Source organism: Phascolarctos cinereus, unplaced genomic scaffold (assembly GCF_003287225.1).
Source record: "Phascolarctos cinereus isolate Bilbo 61053 unplaced genomic scaffold, phaCin_HiC Scaffold_8;HRSCAF=390, whole genome shotgun sequence".
Lineage (NCBI taxonomy): Eukaryota > Metazoa > Chordata > Mammalia > Diprotodontia > Phascolarctidae > Phascolarctos > Phascolarctos cinereus.
This window is the reverse complement of record NW_027556291.1, coordinates 50293712-50313200: the sequence shown is the minus strand read 5'-3', so window position 1 is coordinate 50313200 and position 19489 is coordinate 50293712. Positions and strand designations below refer to the sequence as shown.

At 42.7% G+C, this 19489-nt stretch overlaps 1 protein-coding gene across 2 annotated transcripts in view; it reads right to left on the bottom strand.

Moving 5' to 3' along the window:
* The window catches only part of TENM1 (teneurin transmembrane protein 1), a 649974-nt gene that overhangs the window by 107610 nt on the left and 522875 nt on the right, over window positions 1–19489 (bottom strand). For both annotated transcript variants that reach the window (XM_020976349.2, XM_020976350.2), the window contains 2 exons: window positions 14378–14639; window positions 11344–11611 (listed from right to left, as the gene is read on the bottom strand). In XM_020976349.2, coding sequence (XP_020832008.1) covers window positions 11344–11611; window positions 14378–14639 — 530 coding nt within the window. The remainder of the gene's footprint in view (window positions 1–11343; window positions 11612–14377; window positions 14640–19489) is intronic.

Sequence of the window (19489 nt, the reverse complement as noted above, 5' to 3'; positions counted from 1 at the left end):
CATGTCAATAACATTTTCTTCTAATGTCTCCTTGTGGCATGGAGGTGACCCTGGAAATTCAATTGCTAGGCCAGTAGAGTACTCTAACCCAGCTGGAGAGGCTGTGTTGGGTGTGTATTGTCTAAAGACTGGCCTAGCTATATGCGGACAAGCTCCATACTAAAAGGTCTGCTATTTGGTGCAGACTGGTTTTGGTCCATCTAATAAGGCCTGGAGGGTCTGGGTACTATTTCAGTGGAATGAGCACCTTCCACTGATGGTCTTGAGCAGATGACTTTGACATTATCCACTCCACTGTAATATAGAAAGAAGCTGAGAATTACTGAACTTTAGGGCAGGGAGGGACCTTAGAGGCAACCTAGTCCAATTTTCCATCAAACATGGAAATCCTGTCTTTAGGGAGAAGGGGACAAATAAGCATAGTGCATCCTCTGTGACTGGCACTGTGCTAAGCACTTTATAAATATTATCTCATTTGATCTTCTAATGCTTTCAGTGATGGGGGAGCTCACTACCTCCTAAAGTAATTTGTTCCACTGTCAGTTTTAATTTGAGCAGAATGGAAATATGCCTCCCTGTAACTTTCAATGGTGTTAATTTGGTTTTTGGGAGTTACACAAAATGAGCGTAATCCTTCTTCTATGGGACACTCACATAATTTGATGACAACAGTCTCATGTCTCTCTCCCTAGCCCTCAGACTGACTTCAGTCTTTTCTTCTTCAAGCTAAGATAACAAAAAAGCTTCAAGGTAAGTAAGTAATAGCACACGGAGACAAATGAAGGGCTGTAGAGCTAAGTTGCTAGGAAAAGGCCCCTGCACTGAAGGTTCTCTCTTTTCTGAGATCCTTAACATTTTTTTTTCAAACTGCATGTAATATATTCATATTGTGGTCATGCTAGAAAAACAAACACTAGACACGGTTTCTTGTGCTGGAATAATCTTGGTTAGGTGATGAGGATGCTTCAGGCCATCTTGGTGTTTCTAACTTCCCAGCGATTTCCAAACCACAATTCCTATACTTCCATCGTTATCCCTTACCTTATCCCTCTACCACCAGAACCTGAACTTTGCCCTTGGGAGTCTGGAGTTGTCTTCCTTCAAGAGAATATAATCTCCTTGAGGGCAGGGACTTGCTTGCTTATATATGTGTTTCCAGGGCTTAGCAGAATGCCTGGCATATATTGAGCTCCTTTTCATTCATTCATTTTTGGCAACATCTAAAAGTCTTTGTTAATAAAAGAATCCCCCATATAATGATACCTTTCCTGCAACTCATCTGCTCTTTCCCCCCAGCATTCCTGAAGGACTGCTGCCTTTTGCCCTGGACCCAGAGACTCCCTGAAGGAAGATGCTGATTCATTTTGTCTTTATATCCTCAGGGCCTCGCACACAGCAGTTGTTTAATAAGTACTTGTTGATTGCTGGACTGACTAAAAGGCCAGCGATTCTTCGGAAAAGTGGATGTTTCATTTTGCAAGTAAATGGTGTGAGCTGGTAACCTCGGGTGCTGTGATGGAGCCTTCTTTTTTCCTCAGTAACAGCTAAAGGGCCTCTCGATTCCATGGCAGAAGGAATCAACTCATATGAGGTATATGGAGTAAAGCCATCTGAGGGTCACTAGTGAGGAGACAGAGGCTTCTCCTTTCCTCATCTCCTCTCTCAGAATTGCTCTCTAGTCCCAAACGAAAAAGTGCATTAACTGCAAAGCTCACAATTCGATTACTTTTTCCCCTAGCCACAGCAAATAGCAATGAGGCAGCCACTTAATAAAGGCTCTCTAATTTTTATTAGATTTATTTTCTCTTGAGGAAGCCCCTGTGAGCTAATAACATTATAGTTTACACTGAAAGTTGTCCAAAATTCCAGTCAACTTGAAGGGATGTTTTGGGATGTGGCTCAAAGGAAAAAGCAGGGTTTTTTTTCTGATAGAGGACAAACAGCAGCCAACGCCGACATCATCTTGGAGCTCAAAGCCAGCTTCCGAGGAGGCAGGGGCCCACTCAGGGAGGGAGGTGAGTAGCTCTTCCCGAGTTAAGCCAATGAGTAGCAAGCTTAGAGTCTCTTTCTCCATGAATCAGGTTGTAGTAACCTATTCATCCTTGCTTTGCAGTATTTGATGAAAAGAAAATCACGGTTATTTTGCTGAGTGTGGCCCCAGTGGCTCTCTGCCTGTTCTGGTGACGGCTCAGCCCGGGGCTTAAAACCAAGGCAGAATGGAAATGGGCTGAGTGGCCATCAGCATTTTTATGGAGGACCGATTATGCATCTTATCTGAACCCCAGCATACTGAGGACCTGGCTGTGGGGACCAAGAGTGGGAGTGGAGGCTCACGGTGCTTCCCGCTATGTCACAACCCCTAGTACATGCTCTGTGATCTTCTATGGTCCCTCTTTTGCTCACAGTGCTGCCTGGGAACAGAATCATCACTCCCATCCCCCTCTGAAATACCTGCTCATCCTTCTGTAAAACACTTCCCAATGACCTTTCCTGTTGAGCCTCCACATGGCACTTTAGGTTTCTCAGATCAGTTCTCCAATGGAGCTACTAGGAAACTGAGGAAGGACTCAGGATCTCCCTTCAACAAGCAGAGAGAGTAAGAGGAATTCTGCGGTGAGCAGCTACGGGGGTGTGTGATGTATGTTTGTTATTTTTGCTATGACCAATGAACTGTTACCAATGCTCAAAGTTCAGGCTGGTCTCTCTCCTAGAATAGGAAGTGAAGGGGTTCAAGGAATTTTTTTCTCTTTCAAGATTATCAAGGAGAAAAAAGCATTCCCTAAAATAACAACAACAATGAAAGAAAGGCTTCAATATGAAAATGATAAAAAAAAGGATCTAAAGAATCAAAAGGAAATATTGACCTCTTAGGAGACTGGAGGATGAAAAAATAGGATCCATAGGAGAAAGAGAAGAAATATGACCACTGAAATAGATTATGAGGCTTTCCCTAATGAGGAAGAAGTAGCTGCTTGCCCTCCAATGAAAGATATGGATCGCCAGGTGCTGTTGGGGCAGAGGTCATCCAGTAAAGGTCAAAAGAAGAAGAAACAAATGGAGGTTGATGGGGACTCTGAGTTGAGAGGCATGAAGGCAGCCACTGGCCATCAGGGCAGCATGGAATCTGTTCACAGTGGCTCTTGGACCACTTTTGGTTAACAGGGTGAGGAGAACACCAGATCTGGAGTTTGATGGCTCCCACTAGCAAGTGGCCACAGCTTTTCTCCAGAATAGCTACTAGCAAGAAAGACAAAGGATTTAGCATCTCACTTCAAACAAGTAGAGAGAGCTGGGGGTGGAGGGAATGGAGAACTTGGCAGTGGTCCGCAGAGAGTATCCAAAATCAGTCTTTCTGTCACAGCCAAAAAATGCCTGATGCCTCTGTTCAAAGTACAGGCTGGTCTCCACCCTAGAAGAGAAGGGCTTTGAAGACCACCCTCTCCACTCTCCAGATGATTAGGAAGAATGAAATGTTCCTTAAATACTGTGAAAGCAAGGAAGACAGGGGATTCAAAGAGGCAGAGGGAAACCCTGACCAATGCCATGACGTTGGAAGATGGAAGAGTGTCTACCAAAGAGAAAGAAACATTGAAAGAAAAAAGACCACTTAATACTTGGACCTAAGACACCCATTTGAGGCTCTTCCAAAAGCTGAGGGAGTTGGATGCTTTGAAGAGGAAGCAGCAGGGAAGCTCTCAAAAATGAATTCTGAAATTAACCAAGAGAAGTAATTCCACTGAGGAAGGAGAAAGGGTGATGTGTAAAGAGACAAAAGACACTAATCATTCCAGTCTGACAAGTCTTGGGGACGTTCTTTGTCCCATCCTAGATGCATACCCCCAAAATACAAAAGGCAGACCTCTTTACTGTTTTTGACATGAGAGTTTATCAAATATAGATATCCCTTTCTCCTTCCAAGAGAAACCTCTAAAAAGAATGACCAATTTTTGCTCCTTCTTTATATAGATTAAGAAGGAATCAATTGTGGATATCAGCAAGAATAAAAATATGGTGAGAAAGGTTTATCAGTAGGGAGGTTTTGATTGAAGGCTAAACCCTTATGGATGGGCAGCTAAAGCTTTCCACATTTCCCTTGCAGTTTGTGTGGTTTGTAGGGGCTAGGGAGAACAATGCAGCAACTGGCCACAATGTCAACCTCCTTCCTGCCTTCCACTGCTCTGATGGACTCTCTCCAATCCTCAGAAGGTCTATTATATGCTTATTACCCAGCATTCACGTTCCTCAGTTTCTTTCTTTACCTGGGAGTTTTTGCCTCTTCTCTTGGCAGGAGAACTCTTCCATTCTGAGATGGAAACTGATATCCTGCTCTATGACTTGGTCTGCATCGATTTCACTGTCTTTGTGACCCAGGGGCTTCCCTAATGTGGGAATAAGGTAGCATTTTCCTCTGCAACTCTAGAAATACTTTTAATCTGGGGGACAGGATTGGCAATGGGGGTTGGGGGGGAAGAAGCAGACTGAACTCGCTTAGAAAACAAAGGGATATATTGGAAGGGTTTCAGAAGTACAATGATAAGGGAGTCCTTGCAAGGCAAGCAGGGCTAGATTGGCTAGTAGTCAGGAGAGCTGTACCAAAGAGGAGGAGAAGTGGGAAGCCATTCTAGGGACTCAGTGGGATTCAAGAAATATCAGACGAATTTAACTGAGCAAATAGGGATTAACTAAGGATAGCAGGCACAGCTCAGAAAAGCTATGGAAATAATAGCCCATTTCAACAGGGACCTCAGAGCCCAGTTTAAAGGGAAGAGAAAGGATAGAGGGGCTGCTGTGAGAGGCGCATACCCAATGGTATGCAACACCTGAAATCAAGCAAGAGCTACCTGCAGTTGAGCTTGGATGACTGTGGGACTCAAGTGGGAAGGGTAGTAATGGCCCAGGACTGGCAGTGCTTCTTCACATTTTGAGTGCTGGGTCAATCACTGACTATCTGTCATGTGCATCACTGGTGCACTGGATTTGACTACTGCAGAGATTTGGTTGGTGCTTTGTAAATGATGGAGAGGGATGGGAGATTCACCCCTTTGAAAGCAAAATATTGGGGCTCTTGGCTGGTTATGGTTTTAAGTAGGCCATGTTACAAAAATATCAGCAGATGCTATTTTTCTGGTAAGATGTACATTTGACTGAAGGGAAATTTATCACCACTAAGGCATCTTCCTCAGGAATATTTTGCGTACATAAAGTAACTGGAGCTTTGCTTTTTCCTATGAAGGTTAGCCCCATTCTCTCTCATGCAGCTGCAGCAGGCTCCTGTGTGCAGCGAACTCTTAGGAAGGGGGTTGTCACTGGAACAGCCAGTGCTCCTTCTTGCCAAAGAACTGTACTAAAGAATTCTGCAATTGTTGTTGCCAATAACCTTGAAGAATAATAGAATTGTTTAGAGCAGCGGCACTGAAAGTGGATGGCTGATTTCCTGAACTTCCAAGACGCTGAACGGCTGCAATTTAATTTAATTAAAATGAAGTCTGTGCAGAATGTATTATTACATATTGATAATGCACCCGGACACAGGGAATTATTTTGACAAAATTCACATAATGGATGCAGATCAGAGCCCCTGAGCAACCCAGTTTGTCAAACTCAATAAGGCTGCATGAGAATTCCAACAGCAGGCCTAACTGCACAATTAAACCTTCTTTACATTGTTTTGCAAACAGCAAAGAAAGAAACTAAATGAAATCAAATTATTTCCCAATATCATGCCTTAATTAAAGCCAGGGAAGATAAGATTGGGCAAATTTTGCTCTCCAAGTGCTTTCTTACATGCAGTTCTGAGGTAGGGAGCCATGTCTGAGCATCACACAGGTTTCCTGGTAGTGGAAGACCAAGGGCACTGGATGAGGAGTCAGAACAGCTTTGGCTCTAAATAGCTAGGTAACCTTGGGGGATTAACAACCAAACCTCAGGTTTATTACCTGAAAAATGAGACCATCAGGCCTTTCCTGTTCCAAAACCCTACAGCATTTAAAACCCAAAGCAATGACCTTGGGCTTTGTCTTGTGACCTTTAAGAAGATTTTATTTCTTAATTGATGGAGGTCTTTCTCATATTGATCTTACTACTGACCAATCAGCCATTAGAATCATTGATTCCAAATATCTCCATTTTAAGAGTATAATTTATCATAGTGATACTTGTAGTTTGGTTTCCAATAGCCTGCACAATGCTTCTAGTTCCAATTCCTATGATCATAGGACCCTGGGTCTAGAGCTGGAAGAGACCTCATATGTCAAGTTGAAGTCAATCTCTCTGTAGCTGAACTTCCAATTGAATAAGAGGTTTTAAATACCAGCTCCTCTTGTGTGGCAAAACACCTGGTGCTGATTTCATTTCAGTAGAAATCTATAATGCAGGGGGTCCACTGCTAATATAAAAGCTGATGGAAGTCTTCCAGGTTATATGGCAAGAAGAGGCTTATACCCCAGGAGTTCAAGGATACCTCTATTGTTTATGTCTATAATGGAAAAGGAAATAGGTTGTCCTGTGACAATCACAGCAGTGGGGGTGGGGGTCCTCTCTTTTAGTCGTTGTTGGCAAGATTCTCGCTAGAGTCCTCCTTAATAGGCTGATCCCTCAGCTGGAAGATGGTCATTTACCTGAGAGCCAGTGTGGCTTCACAAAGGGCTGAGGAGTGGTCAATATGGTGCTTGCTGCTTGACAACTCCAGGAGAGATGTAAAGAGCAGAACGTAGGTCTGTACACAATGTTTGTAGATCTGACCAAGGCCTCCGATACTGTCAGTCATGAGGGCTTGCGGAAGATTACAGCAAAATTTTTTTTTTTGCCAGGAGAAGTTTATCAGTATCATATGCCAGTTCCACAATGGCACGCTTGCCCGGGTTCTGGGTAATGGATGATGCTCTTGTGCTTTCCCAGTCACCAATGGAATGGAACAAAGCTGTGTGCTTGCTCCCATTCTTGTAGCATGATGTTTTCAGCAATGCTGTTAGATGCCTTCAGGGAGGATGAACACTGCACCAAGGTTACCTACTGCACTGATAGTGAACTATTTAACTTGAAATGGCTATAAGCCAAGACTAAAGTAGAGGAAGAGTTTGTGTATGACTTTTTGTTCACAGATGACTGCACTCACTGCAGCCTCTGAGGCTGAGATGCAACAGAATATGGATTGATTCTCTGCCTCCTAAGCTTATTTTGCATTTACAATTAACACCAAGAAAACAGAGGTTCTCTTCTCAACACACCATCTGTATGTGGAACCACTGGTTACAGTAAATGGAGAGATTTTGAATGCTGTGGACAAGTTCACTTACCCAGGCAGAGTACTTTCCAGGGATGTACACATAGATGATGAGGTTGATGTATGCTTTGCCAGAGCTAGCTCAGTGTTTGGGAGGCTCCAAAGAAAAGTGTGGGAGAGAAGAAGCCTACCAAACTGAAAGTCTACAGAACCATTGTGCAGACCTCATTGTTGCGTGCCTGTGAAACCTGGACAGTCTACCAGTGCCATGCTAGGAAACTAAATCACTTCCACTTGAAATGTCTTAGGAAGATTCTGAAGATCACCTGGCAAGATGAGGTACTGGACACTGAGGTCCTTTCTTGAGCTGAATTGCCAAGCATTCAAACTCTACTGCAGAGAGTGCAATTCCAATGGGCTGGCCATGCTGTTTGAATGCCAAATGTATGTGTTTGCCTAAAAGACTATTTTACGAAGAACCCAAGGCAAGCACTCACATGGAGGTAAGAAGAAATGATACAAAAGGACACTTTCAAGGTCTCTCTGAAGAACTTTGGAATTGATCGTGAGACATGGGAGACACTGGCACAGGACCACTCAGGATGGCGTGCCCACATCAGAGAAGGTGCTGTGCTCTGTGAGCAAAGCAGAATTGAAGTAGCTCAAAAGGAATTCGAGATGCACAAATTTAGAGAATACACTCCAAATGTTCACATGGACTATTTGTGCCCAACGTTTTGGTAGAGCTTTCTGAGCTCATATTGGTCTGATGAGCCACTGTCAGACATACTGCACTTTGACCCTGACACGGTGATGCCATTTTGGTTCTCTTCAAAAATGAAAGACAAAAACCAACCAATCAACAGTGCTGCTAGTTCCAATTCCTATGATCACAGGATCTTAGGTCTAGAGGTGGATGGGACCTGAGAGGCCACCTAATCTAACCTCTCATTTTACAAGAGAGGAAACTGAGGCCCAGAGAAGGGAAGGGATCTGTCCAGGGTCACAACTAGGATCCTAGACCCAAAGCTGGAAGGGTCCTCAAAGGCCTTTTAGGCCAAGCCCTCATTTTACAGAGGCAGAAACCAAGGGGAAGTAGCAACGCTACTGAAATGGGATTTGAACCCATGTGCTCTAACTCCAGAGCCTTCAACTTTCCATTGATGGAAGGGACCTTAGAGATTACCTCATACAACCTCTATTATAATAATAGCTGACTCAGTCTCACCACGAACTCTTCAATTCAGTGACAGACACTAGCCTTTCTGCAGTTATATGAACAAGACACTCCATGTGTTGGCTCCATACAGGGAGGGTCTAGAGAATCATAGGCTTTTCAGAGAATCTTCAAGGGATCTCCAGGGAATCATAAGATCTCAAAGGAATCTCTCAGAGGATCCTCAGGGAATTATAGGATCTCCAGAGAATCAACAGGAAATCATACGATCTCCAAGGAATCTCCAGGGAATAATAGGATCTCAAAGGGTTCTCTCAGAGGATCTCCAGGGAACCATAGCATCTTGGCTCTGGAGCTGGAAAAGACCTCAGATGTCATCTAGCCCAACACCCTTCATATCATAAGTGAGGAAACTAAGGCCCGAATTTAGAGTTCCATTAAGTGACTCTTTCCAAAGTCACACCTCTTCCTCATTGCACTCCACAACCACCTTCAGTCTTTCATGATTTTCCTCACTTCAGGTTTCTCCTCATTGCAATCCATCCTCCATTTAGCCACTAAAGTGATTTTCCCTAAAGTGTGAGTTTGATCTTGTCATCCCCTACTCAATAAACTCCATTGGCTACCCAGTTGCTTCCAGGAACAAATACAAAATGCCCAGCTTGACATTCAAAGTCCTTCATCACCTGTCCCATCCTATTTTTCCAGTCATCTTACATTTTACTTCTTGATATGCCTACACTCTTTGATCCAGTGACACTGGCCTTCTGGCAGTCTCACAAACAAGACACTCCATCTCTTGGTTCTGGGCATTTTCTCTGACCATCCTCCTTGCTTGGAATGCTCTCCTTCCTCAGTTCCACTTACTGATCTTCCTGACTTCCTCGAAGTCCCAACTAAATCTCACCTTCAACAGGAAGCCTTCCCCAACTCCTCTTAATTCCAGTGCCTTCCCTTTCTCAGTCATTTCTTATTTATCCTGTCTATAGCTTGCTTTGTATGTATTTGTTTGCTTGCTGTCTTCCCCATTACACTATAAGCTCTTCGAGGGCAGGGACTGTTTTTTACCTCTTTTTGTATCCCAAGTGCTTAGCATAGTACCTGGCACATACATAGTAAACACTTAATAAATGCTTATTGACTGACTGATTGCTCAGTCACTTTGAGAAGCAGGTTGTCCTGTTAAGAGCATTGCATTTAGCTGGGATTCAAGTTAGACAATAACTAGCTGTGTGACCACAGGCAAGTTACTTAACTTCTCAGAGCCTCAGTTTCCTCATCTATGAAATGTAGAAAACTGGACACCCACTACCTGCCTCCCAGGCTTGTTATTAGGGAAAAAGACCCTGCCAATCTTAAAATGCTATTTCTCACCTGGCCTATCATTGTAGTAGTCTCCTAACCGGTATACATCCCTCCCCTCTCCAATCCATCCTCCTTTGGCTTGCTTCAGAAACTGGCCCAGTCATCAGCTTCTATAGGCTCTTGTAGCCACGACCTCCTCTAAGGTCGCCTTCTCTGTATTTATCTGGCGTGGTCCTGTTTATATACACATTGTCTCCTCCATTACTCTCTGAGGGCAGGGAATGTTATTGCCTTTCTTTGTGTCTCCATTGTTTAATACCTGGCATATAGTATACACTTAATAAATACATATTGACTGATTGATCAAAGTTCTTTCCAACTTTAGAATTTTTAAGGCCTACAGTACTGCATTTACTGAGAAGCAAAAGAACACCAAAGGGTAACAATAATTTCTCATGAAGACTCCTAAGTTACAAGTTGAAGGATCCTAACCATTTCCAACAAAAATGAGGAGTGGAGCTGTTCCTCAGTTAGAATGTTGTAGTTGCTAAGTAGAAAAGACAGACTAAATGTCAGGCCCAAAAACCTGACCAAAGGAATGACAAGCCAAAGGTCATTGTTAGAAGGTGACATTTAGCTTTAGAGACAGCTAGAAGTTGGATGCCATGCAGCATCACTGACCTGTAACCAACATGACAAGGGGAAAGAATTGCTCGGGAGCAAAAAGCCTGAAGAAAACCTGTTGCCCACGCCTGTCAATTTCGCCTTTGCGACATCTCTTAAAAATGCCCCCTTCTCTCCTCTGGCGCTGCCACCACTCTGGTGCAAGGCCTAACTTATCACCTCATGCCTGGACTACTGCAATAGCTGCTGATGAGTCTGCCTGCTGCAAGTGTCTCCATACTCCAGGCCATCCTCCATTCAGCCACCAAAGTGATTTCCCTAAAGTGCAGGTCTGACCACATCATTGCTGCCCCCTCAATAAACTCCAGTGGCTCTCTATTGCCTCCAGGATCAAATATAAAGTGATCTGTTTGGCATTCAGAGCCCTTCATAAACTGGCTCCCTCCTACCTTACCACTCTTATTATACCTTACTCCTCCACACGTACTCTTTAATCAGGTGACACTGATCTCTTTCTTGTCCCATGAACAAGACATTCCAAATGCTCTGGGCATTTCCTCTGGCTGTCCTCCACTCCTGGAATGCTTTCCCTCCTCTGCTCCACCTACTGACCTCCCTGGCTACTTTGAAGTCCCAACTGAAAATCCCACCTTCTACAGGAATTAATCTTAATTCTAGTGCCTTTTCTCTGTTCATTATTTCCCATTTATCTGGTACATAGCTTCTTTGTATATATTTGTTTACAGGTTGTCTCTCCCATTAGATGGTGAGCTCCTTGAGGGCAGGGACTGTCTTTTGCCTCTTTTTTTGGTATGCCTCTTTCGTAGCACAGTGCCTGGCACACAATTGGAACTTAATCAATGTTTATTGATTGACTGAATTAAAAGAGAACTTGAATTTAACCTGAGGAATGTTCAAACCCCAATTGCCACCAACTCTTTAAGTAACTCTGATTCACAGTCAGTGTAAATACAAATTAATTCATCAGGACAACTGAACAATGTTAGTTACATACCTACTGCCTCTGCCAGACCTGAAACCTTCTGCCCATAGATGTCGGTTTTGTTCCAGGCAAACGTGTAGACAAGATTAATTGCGGCAGGAAACCATTTCTGCATTAGACGACCTTCCACGGCCACAGTGAGGTGCACTCTGATCATCCCCATGGGGATAGCTGAGTGGGTCAGAAGAATTCGGAGCAGGGTTTTGTAGCCCGGGGTTCGGCTGCTCAGATAACTCAGCTTCACAAAGCTGGATGGGATGGGGATCTCCTCCTGCACAACCTGACAGAGAAACAGTAGGCAGGTTTCTGTTAGGTAGGCAGCAAAGATAGTGACAATAATTGCACATCTGTTCTATGGGCACACATGACAGGAGAATGCAAGCTTGGGGCGGACCGTTTGATTTTTGTATTTTTTATACTCAGCAACTAACAAAGTGCCTGGCAGATAGTTGGTGCTGAATATATGCTTGCTGATAACTGATTGAGAATCCCGGCGAGACATAGTATTTTAGTTTATCTCCTGACTTGGGATCAGACGTGGAAATGAGAACCATCTTCTCTGGCCTCCAATGCAGGAAGTCTGTGGGCAAGAACAATGCCTGTTTTCACAGTGTCTTTCCCACAACTGCTTTGTAGGAAGTGGACAAGCTTACATGCTAGATGTGGAGAAATTCTATGCTCTGGGCCTCATTAAGAAATCTCTCTTACACATACACACACACACATTTTTGTTGGGCTCTGAGACATAGATTGCAAATCCTTTTCTGCAATCCTTATTCAGGCTGAGCTCTCCAAGAGTAAAGACCTGGGAAGCAAGGCCATCCAGTGATATCTTCTAACAAGGATTAAAGTTACCCTATGATTCATCTTCACGGCTACCAGGAAGCTTGTCTTCCTTGAACTTTGGCCTTGAAGGCCAAATTTTTCATGAAATTGTATGCTCACATTTCACTATGCTTGGAAGTACCAAATTCTGGGAAAGAGTTGCTGTAAGATGGCACCTGTGGAGAGAAAATAATACCTTTGCAAACTGGGCCTTAACCCTTGGATACTGTGTTAGAACACCACCTGAGTCCTTGAGGCTAGGCTTTCTTTATCAATTGGGGAGGAAAAGAGGGAAGCACGTGATAGAAACTGGGTACTAAGGTCAAATCCCAGGTACCCTGATGTCCATCTTTCAAAAAATGTCAGAGAATAGTCCCTCATGATAAATGATCTGATTTAGGGCAAGGATAGCCAGTGTGTTTATTTCAGTCCTTTTTTTCATATATTGCTTGGACAACTTGTTCCTCTATTCCTTCCACTTCAAAGCAGCCCACACACACTGCACATTGTTAGAGAAGCAATATATGTTTGCCAGGGCTTGGAGGTCCAACATATGACACCTCCTCTTGCCAGGGAATTCCTGGTCATTCTGTTGTTCCCTAGGGCTGGTATTCCCTTCTTGGGCCTGCTGACTACCCATCTGTCTTTCCTGCTCATTAAATAGCTATTTGATCCTTTTCAGATGGTAGCAGTAGGATAGGGTCAACTGAGCAAGTCTTCTGTTAAAATAAGATCCAAACTTCTTGATAATATCTGTGAAGAAATTGAAGCTCTAAGTCAATGCATTTATCAAATGCTATCTTGCTCTTTCCTTCCTGGTTTCCTAGGAGAAAGCAACCAGAAAACCATGGACAGAGATACACAGGCTGATTCCACCCAGCAATGCTCTAGCCTAGTTTACGATTCCTGGACACTGCTAACCGGTAGGGAGAGATGTTAATTTGGATGGAAAACCTATTATGCCTAGTCTTCTCCAATCAACAGAAGGGATTCTCTACCCAACAAAGTAAAGCATTTTCTCTGGCTATCCCTCATGCCTGGAATGTTCTCTCTACTCTGCTCAGCCTACTGACTTGCCTGGCTTCCTTTAAGTCCCAGCTAAAATCCTATCTGTTATTGGAAGCCTGTCCCACCCCTTTTAATTCTTTTGCCTTCCCTTTGTTAATTAGATCCTATTTGTCCTGCGTATGTGGCTTCCCCTGTTAGATTGTAAGCTCCTTGAGGGCAGTCTTTTGCTTCTTTTTGTGTTCCCAGCACTTAGAACTGTGCCTGGCACATAGCTGGTGTTTAATAAATGTTTGTTGATTGACTGAAGTTTCAACACAACCTGTGTCAATTTTGTCTTATTTTGAGGAGGAATTAGTCTGGCAATTTGAGAATTGCTTTTTCTAAACTCTCTAGAAGTTTCAATAAAAAGTCAAGTAGACTTTAAAATCAACAAGAGTCTGAAAACAAAACTGATCACTGACTGTGAGGTTAGCTGATGTGCCATTATCTTCGGAGCACTAGAAAAAAAAAAGTGGAGAACCAGTCTCTAAATTGGATTTCTGGAGGAACTTTGATTTCAGGGCCACAAATTGGCCATGCTCATAGACCATATTGTTGCTGTGCTTCAGTCATTTCTGTCACATCTGACTCTTCATGACCCCATTTAAAGGTTTTTCTTGGCAAAGATACTGGAGAGGCTTGCCATTTCCTTCTCCAGCTCATTTTAAAGATGAGGAACTGAGGCAAAGAGGGTTAAGTGTCTTGCCCTCGGTCACACAGCTAGGAAGTGTCTGAGGCCAGGTTTGAACTCAGGAAGATGAGTCTTCCTGACTCCAGGCCCAACGTTCTATCCAGTGTGCCACCTAGCTGCCCCAACTATATTATTATAGATCTGTATTTATCTCACTCTCTGAGCTAACCAGACTATATTATTACAGATCCATATCTGGTTAGCTCAGAGAGTGAGATAATGGTGCTGATCAGGTTAATGATTCCCATGTGTCAATTAGCTTTTTTCTACTCCACGGACAGAGGCTTGAAAACCGAGCCCTTACTCTCTGTCTTCAGAATGCACGCCATTAATTACTCGGGGCTTTGGCTAAAACATCATTTTCATTTAGGAAAGACAGCACTCTATATGAGTGGTGGACTGGCAGAAGTCACAGCTTTTTTCTCCCTTATCTCCACCATCAATACAATGTGGTTTTCGTAACTCATAAGTCAATTTGCCTACCTGGAGCTCTGGAACAACAGTCCCCCTCTCAGGACAGGACCCTCCAAATGATGTGAGGGGAGAAGGAAGCACAATTGGGTTTGGGCTCATCAGGCCAGAGATGTCACAGGATGGAGAAGGTGCAGTAGCTCTCTGCATGGTCACTTTCTCCACTACTATAAACTGGTTCCAAGGCAACCAGAGGGTCCTTTTCTCAGACAAGAATGGTGATCGGTCAAAGACCAATGTAACTGAAATCCCTCCAATGGCCACAAGATCAAAGCTAAAAAAGGAAAATATAAAAAAAATTTGTCAAAACAATTGTCAAAACAACAACCAAATACAATTAAAGAAAAGAAAAATGCCTTTAGTCCCTTTATCTCACTTTTTTGACACAAAGAACTCACTTCTTAATTTTATATATGTTGGGATTCCCTACTCTTTGGATTATTGGTAGGTACATTTTAATTTCAAGAATGATTTCTTTCCATTAGGCCTCATGGCTGCCTTCCCTCATCACTGGGTACTCTGTAACTCTGGGGAAGCAAGGTAACACTGCTTTTTCAAAACTTTTATAGATGCCTTTTGGTTCTGCAGCACAGTCATTTTGGGAAATACATCCTTGCCTTTCTCCCAAGAAAGGAACACTTTCCCTTGCAACAAAGAAAAACAGTTAAGCATAAACAACCAATCTAAACAAGTATGCAACATTCTGTCCCCAGAGCCCCTCACTTTTCTGTCGTGAGGTAGGAATATGTTTCATTATCTGTTCTGGGCCCTCCATTGGTGTTTCCATTACTCAGAGTTCAGTTTCCCTTTTGTGACTGTCCATTTACATTGCTAAAGTCACTGGATATTATTGTTCTTCTGATTCTGCTGATTTCCATCTGCATGAGTTCATACAAATCTTCCCATGTTTCCCTGAAATCCTCATATCCCCATTGCTTATTGCACAATATTATTCCATTCCATTCATGTGTCATATGGATACCAACACACATGAACACATATTCAACCATTTCCCAAATGGTTGGGGACCAAACTCATTGGTTTCCAGGTCTTTGATAACACAAAATGGCCTGCTTTGAAAATTCTGCTATACATTAAGACCTTGCTTTCTGAGTTTGACCCCTTCAGGCATGTGCCTAGTAGTATGATTATGGAGTCAAAGGGTATGAACAGTTTAGTCATTTTCCTTATACGCTTCCAAATCATCATCCAAAATGGCCTATACTCCACCAACAGCATGTTCCTGTGCCTGTCTTTCCACAATCCCTCCAAGGCTGGCTGTTCCCAATAGTTTTGTCATCTTATGATAAACTAATGTTTAACTTAAGACTAAACAAAGCTCACATTGCAAGGCAAGTCCACTATAAAAAGACATATGTAAAATATTTGAAGACAATTTCTTGCTTTGGGTTATTTACATTATGTCCCTGAGCCACCTGTGTGAATATTAGACAGCTTAATGGTCACATTCCCCCTACTCTTCACTTGAAGGCCTAATTTATCCTTGTGGTCTAAGTGAGTATTGGTAAGGGCAAATGATTTATTTAGGATTGCAAACATAGTGCAGACTCAAACTTTGGTTCATTTACACTAGATAACATTAGTCTATCAGCTTTATTTATATCCTTGAGTCCATAGCTTTGAGATAATAGATATGAAATTACTTTTAAAAGCACAGAACACAACGCAAATGTATTATTATAACTAACACAGTTATAATAGTACATGTCATATAGCACATGTTAGCATTTATGGAAAAAAGAGACTGAAGCAATACCTTGCATTTTAAAAAAAATTCTATAAAAGACATCTATGATGAAAATCCTTGACAAAGAATCAAACTCACTTATGGATATAATACCAATTTTTCCACATGGCAATTATTATAGGCTTACAGATCACACGTTGATGGAGAAATCTTTCAGATTTGAAGAGAAAAGCTAATATTAGATTATTTTTCCTTGTGTTTCTTTCAGTCAAGCAGTTGTAAGAGCATGATAATGTTTCAGTGGAGGACTTTTACATTTAGTAGCAATCTAAGATAATCGAGACATCACTAACATAAGCAGAGGAAATGAGGACTAGAGAGCAAATGAATCTTGGAGCAAAAGTAACAAGCTAAGGTAAGGCCAGGAATAGTGGGAAAGACATTGCCCTTGTTACTCAGAGGCTTTGATTCTAGACCATGTACTACCACGGATTTAGCTTTCTACCCTTGGACAAGTTATTAGCACCACTGAAGCCTGAAAACAACATGATCTATTTACCCTGGGCTAGGATAGGGTGGTGAAGTATGCCATAAAAAGGTTGCTGTAGATAATCTATAAAACTGCTTGCTAATTAAATGACTAACAATTAGATGCTTTTTGAAGCCTCAAATGCCTGCTAACCATGACCAGAGCCAAGAAGAAATGTTTTCTGAATGCTCCCTTCTTGATGATTTTCGACACAACCATGAGCCCCTTTTCATCAACATGGATAGTTGAGAGTTGACTAAATAAAAAAGGCCTAACCTACATTGTATGCTAAGTAGCCTTATGAAAAAACAGACCCATTCAGAGTTAGGTGTGTGTGTATACCTGCAGCTGGTCAGAACAACATTCTCCAAACGTGGAAAATCACTGAAAGGCCATCTGGAAGAGTTAGAATCCTCAGACCAAGTGATTGAACTATTTATTTAGTCTAGACTGGGTGGGGGACCTGTGGCTTTGAGGCCACATGTAGCCCTCTAGATCCTCAAGTGTGGCCCTTTGACTGAATCCAAACTTCACAGAACAAATCCCCTTAAAAATAAAAAGATTTGTTCTGTAAAACTTGGATTCGGTCAAAAGGCTGTACCCGAGGGAGTAGAAGGCTGCACGTGGCCTTGGGCTACAGGTTCCCCACCCCTGGTCTAGAGTCTTTCTTCCAAACTCAAAGCCAAGTTTTTATGGCTCCAGAGCCTTGAAAGCACTTTGATAGACCTTTAATTTCATTGAGGCAGATATTCTCTTTTATAATGTTGACTGATAATCCATCCATGTCCTCTCATTTTGCGCAGTTTGTCTACATGCCCTTCCATAGAGGGCCTACCTAAGGAGAAGCTAGCAGCCTCCCCCTGGATCTCTTGGTATTGCATGGATGCACCAAGATATGCAGACTAGCCAGTGGTTATTGGTGTCTCTTGCCACATGATTGACCCATCTTTTCTAGTTGCATTTCTCTCTGACATCCTTAACTCACCCTTGGTTGCAAAATTCTTCACTGATAATGTTTACGCCCACCATGCACCTCTCTATTGCCCTCTGGGTAACCTTCAATTTTAATTCTTTAGAAGCAGTGTGCCATAGTAGAAAGATCACTAGCTCCAGAGTCAGGGAAACCGAGTTAAAATTTGGCTTTTGACACTTAGTGCCTGTCTGACCTTGGGCACGTCACCCTTGGGATTCAGTTTCCTCTTCTATAAAATGAGGGAGTTGGACTAGGTGGCTTCTGAGATCAGTTCTAGTTCTATGATCCTACGACACGGTGGTATTCCTTAACTTGTGGTCATGAGTTAAAAGTTCTTATGAGGTCAAGGTTCTCATTAGGTCATAAGTTCTTATGAGTTATGAGTACTAGTAGGATATTGGGGTGAAAATGATGCACCCCTGTTTCTGGGAAATGCTTGGGCTCACTAAATGCACTGTGTGATTTTCTGAACTTAATTCAGCATAATCTTATTTTCTTTTTTTTCACAGGATTACTAGGCTGATAATTTAGGGGAATTCTGTAGATATAATTTACTTAGATTATGGCAAAGCATTTGACAAATTCCCCTGGCTTCTTACCCAAAAGGCCCTCTGCAGAGCCCACAGGCGATTGGTGATAGATTCTGAAAAGAAGTAATTAAAAGAAACAGGTGTGAACTCTTGCAAAGAAGCTACAGAAGCATGAGATGAAGACAAAGAAGAGAAATGACAAAGAGAGTAGGAGGAACCCAAGTGTGATTCCTAAGAAGGGATAATGAACTTGGGTCAGTGGCAGTAAGTTCCCTTTTGGTTCCTTCCCACCTCACCCCAACCTGCCACTGGGGAAAAAAAAAATAAAGCAACCAGGCTCTCTGCAATGCTCCATATCTGCTACACCATCAGAAGCGGTGCCTTCAGAACACTGGGGCTCTCTAGTGTTTGACGGGAAGGGCTTTAATGCTCCCTTATCATTCCCTTTATTACAGTGTCAGGTGAATAAGTATATACAGGAAGGAGATAACCCTTCATTCCCTGGAGGATTGGAGGTGATAGTTTGGGGACAACAGATGATACAAGTATTGGCTGCTTGATGGGACACTTTTGTGCTCAGGTTTAAGTAAAGATCCTTTACCTAGGATGCTACATGATGAAATTTTGTCATTGGCCAAAGAAGGTTCAGTGAAATGGGGGCTCAGAGCTATGAATTTGATGGACCTGGCGGTGAGACTACACTGTCATTGTGGACAAGCTGGAGGCATGTGGGCTGGGTATAGTTTGGTAGATTCAGAATTGGTTGAATGACTGGACCTAAACTGCAATCATTACTGTCCAACTGAAAGAAAGTAACTCATGGAATTCCCTGGGAATTTGAAGCAGTGAGATAGGTCATTGGGAATACATGCATACACGAATACACATACACACACACATGCATACATATATTTTTTTTGGGGGGGGAAGCCTTCAATGCACTTCCAATTATATGCCCCTGATGACCACCTAGGCCCTTCAAATACTAATCCTGGTCTTCTTTTGTCTTTTTCCCCCTCAGGCCTGATTTCCTACTTCTGAAATGTACTTAATCTGAGGAGCCAATAAGCTCAGGTTTGTTGTCACACTGTCACCATATGTCCAAAACATGACAATGGGAAAGTCTTGTTTATATTTAGCACACCCTTTCTGGAGCTAAAGGGGAAAGCTATAGCCAGAGGGGGGATTTAGCAGGCTGACTGGGCCTAGTATCTGTCATCTGTATACACCTGATTTCCACAGGGAGCTCTGCAGGGGAATGGACTTGGTATCTGGTTTTAAAAAGATAAACACATTATTCCTTTAGTACCCTGTGTAATCTAGAAACAGAAATCCTAGGACTTTTTGGAGGCACAATTTCAAAATACAGCAGGGTTCTCTTAGT